Here is a 2,662-nt window from a genome sequence, read left to right on the forward strand (position 1 = left end):
CCGGGGTTGGGAGAGATTCCCTTTCTACCTCAACTACCATCTCTCTCTCCACCGGGGTTGGGAGAGATTCCCTTTCTACCTCAACTACCATCTCTGTCTCCACTGGGGAGGGCAGAGACTTGGTAGGACTCTGGAGTTCAACAGTGCCATTCTTTTCACATTCAGCTTCTTTCAGCACTTCATCTTTAAGAGCAACTTCAGTGACCTTTTCCTGACTGACCATCACATCTCTGTCTACAGACACTTCAAGTCCTCTGACAAATGGTGTGTCTCTGGTTTCTTCATCAACACACTGGCCAGCCTGTTGCATCACTTCAGTCTTCAAAATGGGTTCAGTTTCCATGGATACCTCTTCATCTGTATGTTCTGGAACATCTTCCACTTTTGTTTGCTCTTTCTTTTCTTCCTGGGATTGAAGATCAGAAGGTGCTAGAAGCCTCTCTTTCTGTGCAGGAACGGACTCTGCTTCTGGGACCCCTGGTTGGGTTCTGGATGCAACCTCTTCATCTTCCTGGGTTTCCACAATCTCATCTTGCTGTGCTGTATCTAGAGCTTCCAGATCTGCTACTGGGGCACTTCCACTGGTCTCACTGCCTGTCGGGGTTTCAACTGAGTCAGGGGGGATAGCTTGTTCTACTATAATCTCCTGTGATTTTACCCCAGCTAAGGTTTCAGCTTGACCAGTGGTTATAAGTTCACTGGACTCTACACTCTCTGTGAATTGAAGAGCTTCTTCTAAGCTTTCTGGGGTGGCCTGTACCTCCTCCCCTTGTGTAAAATGCTCAGGTTTAGTCTGTTGTGTATGCACTTTCAACACTACATCCATCTCTGTCTCTAGGCCTAATGCTTTAGAATCTTCCTCTGCTTCTTCCAGCTTCTCTGGTAGTTCTGATTCTACTTTCTGCATGGTCTGAATTGTGTCTTCTGGCCCAATGGTGCCATGCAGCTGGGATTCCTCTTTCACTTTTTCTGCAACCGCCTGTAGAACCTCTTGAGTCCGCCTCTCTTGCTCGTCTACGCCTGGCACACCACCTTCTACCTCCTGAACTGGTGTCACTTCCTCTGTGGTATCCGGAGAGTCGGTTAACTGGGAAACTGCTGACACCATTTCTGTGGTCTCTTCAGCACCCGATCTTTCGGCTGCTTCTTCAGCACAAAATGCCTCTGTTGTTTCTGCAGCTGTCACAGCTTCAGAAGTTACTTGCACCTCACTGATGAACAAGTTGTCACAGGCATCTCTGTTCTCTGGCACAGGTGTGGAAACCATGGGGATTTCTTCAGCAATCACTTCTCTTCCAAACACCTCCCCAGTTAATGGTGTGGCTTCACCTTCTTCTGTTTGTTCAACAGGTTCGGTCACGGAAGCAGATATCCAAGAAGGAGACCTCTCTTCAACATTGGTACCTGCCCTGGTTCCATCAAGGACAGCCGCAGCCACTGTGTGAACCAACCTCTTACTGAGCTCCTCAGATACATCAACATTGGCCATCTGCTCAGGCTTATCCGCACTTTTTTGGGCTTGCTGTGCTTCCATTTTCTCCATTTCTACCGCATCATATTCAGACAGAGGGACCACAGCTGGAACGTCAGCATCGTCTTCATTGACCTCTGTTGTCCCTGTATCTTCAATAACGCCTGGTTCTTGTTTCCCATCTGGCCTTTTTTTCCTTCGTCCAGGCATAAACTTCTTGATTGAGACCCACGATTCCTCTTTCCCAGGTTCAACATCTGAAGCCGAATGTTCTATTCCAGACCCAGTCAATGAGTCTTCATTTTTCTCTTCCAGTTTTGACTTGGACTTTTTTCTTGCAGTGACCAATCTTTTAAATGACTCCCAAGTGGAGACGCCCTCCCCTTCAGAAGGGCTTCCAGCTTGCTCGGGTGAGGAGCTTCCTCGCCCTGGGTCATGTTCTTGGGAACTAGCCAGCATGGCCTCGGTTCCTGGTTCTTTGTCTTTTCCAGCCTCATCTGCTCTTTGGCTGTCTCCTCCCAATGTCCTTGGGGCTCCCTCCTCATCAGAAGATGATGCTTTTCTTGCCCTTTTCTTGGATGATCCCACACAGATCAAAGCTTCCCAAGACACTGAAGTATCCACCTTGCGCTTCGGTTCTTCTGGCTTTTGCTCTTCTGCACTTCCTTTGACTTCTTCTTGAATCTCAGAGGCTGCGCTCTCTGTGGAGGACAGGGTGGCACTTTTCACCTTGTCCAGCTCATCTTCTTTATCACTTTCGGAAGGCCTTCTGACACGTTTCTTGGGTGTCACCATCTTTTTGAAAGACGCCCAGGGAGTAACGCCCTCTCTTTTCTTTTCACCATCAGAAGTGGGTCCTTCTTCAACTTCTACCTCAGGAGGCGTGTCTGCTATCCCCTTCTCCAGGCAGGTGATCTCCTCAGGCTCCTCAGGGGAGGATGCAGAGCTCTCGCCCTTTTGCTCATCGTTACTATCTGGAGAATCTGCTGGAATGTGACTCTGCTCCCCAGACTCTTCATCTCCTCCTCCTCCTCTTTTCCCTTTCTGCTTCTTTCCAGAAAGTTTTTTTAAGCCAGTGCTGGTAAAAAGTTTCTTCAGTGGACTTCCCTGCACCTTAGTCCTCTCCTGGGAGGACAGCATCTCCACTTCGCTCACCTTAGCCCCCTCCTGGGAGGACAGCATCTCCACCTC

General features: G+C 49.0%; 1 protein-coding gene across 2 annotated transcripts in view; it reads right to left on the minus strand.

The window, feature by feature from the left end:
* Positions 1 to 2,662, minus strand: part of AKAP12 (A-kinase anchoring protein 12) — a 28,811-nt gene that overhangs the window by 4,834 nt on the left and 21,315 nt on the right. The window contains exon 3 of one of the 2 annotated variants that reach the window (XM_023517966.1): positions 29 to 2,662. In XM_023517966.1, coding sequence (XP_023373734.1) covers positions 29 to 2,662 — 2,634 coding nt within the window. The other variant, XM_023517965.1, reaches the window with a different exon arrangement.

Source organism: Otolemur garnettii, unplaced genomic scaffold (genome assembly GCF_000181295.1).
Source record: "Otolemur garnettii isolate 467f Iridium unplaced genomic scaffold, OtoGar3 scaffold00126, whole genome shotgun sequence".
Classification (NCBI taxonomy): domain Eukaryota; kingdom Metazoa; phylum Chordata; class Mammalia; order Primates; family Galagidae; genus Otolemur; species Otolemur garnettii.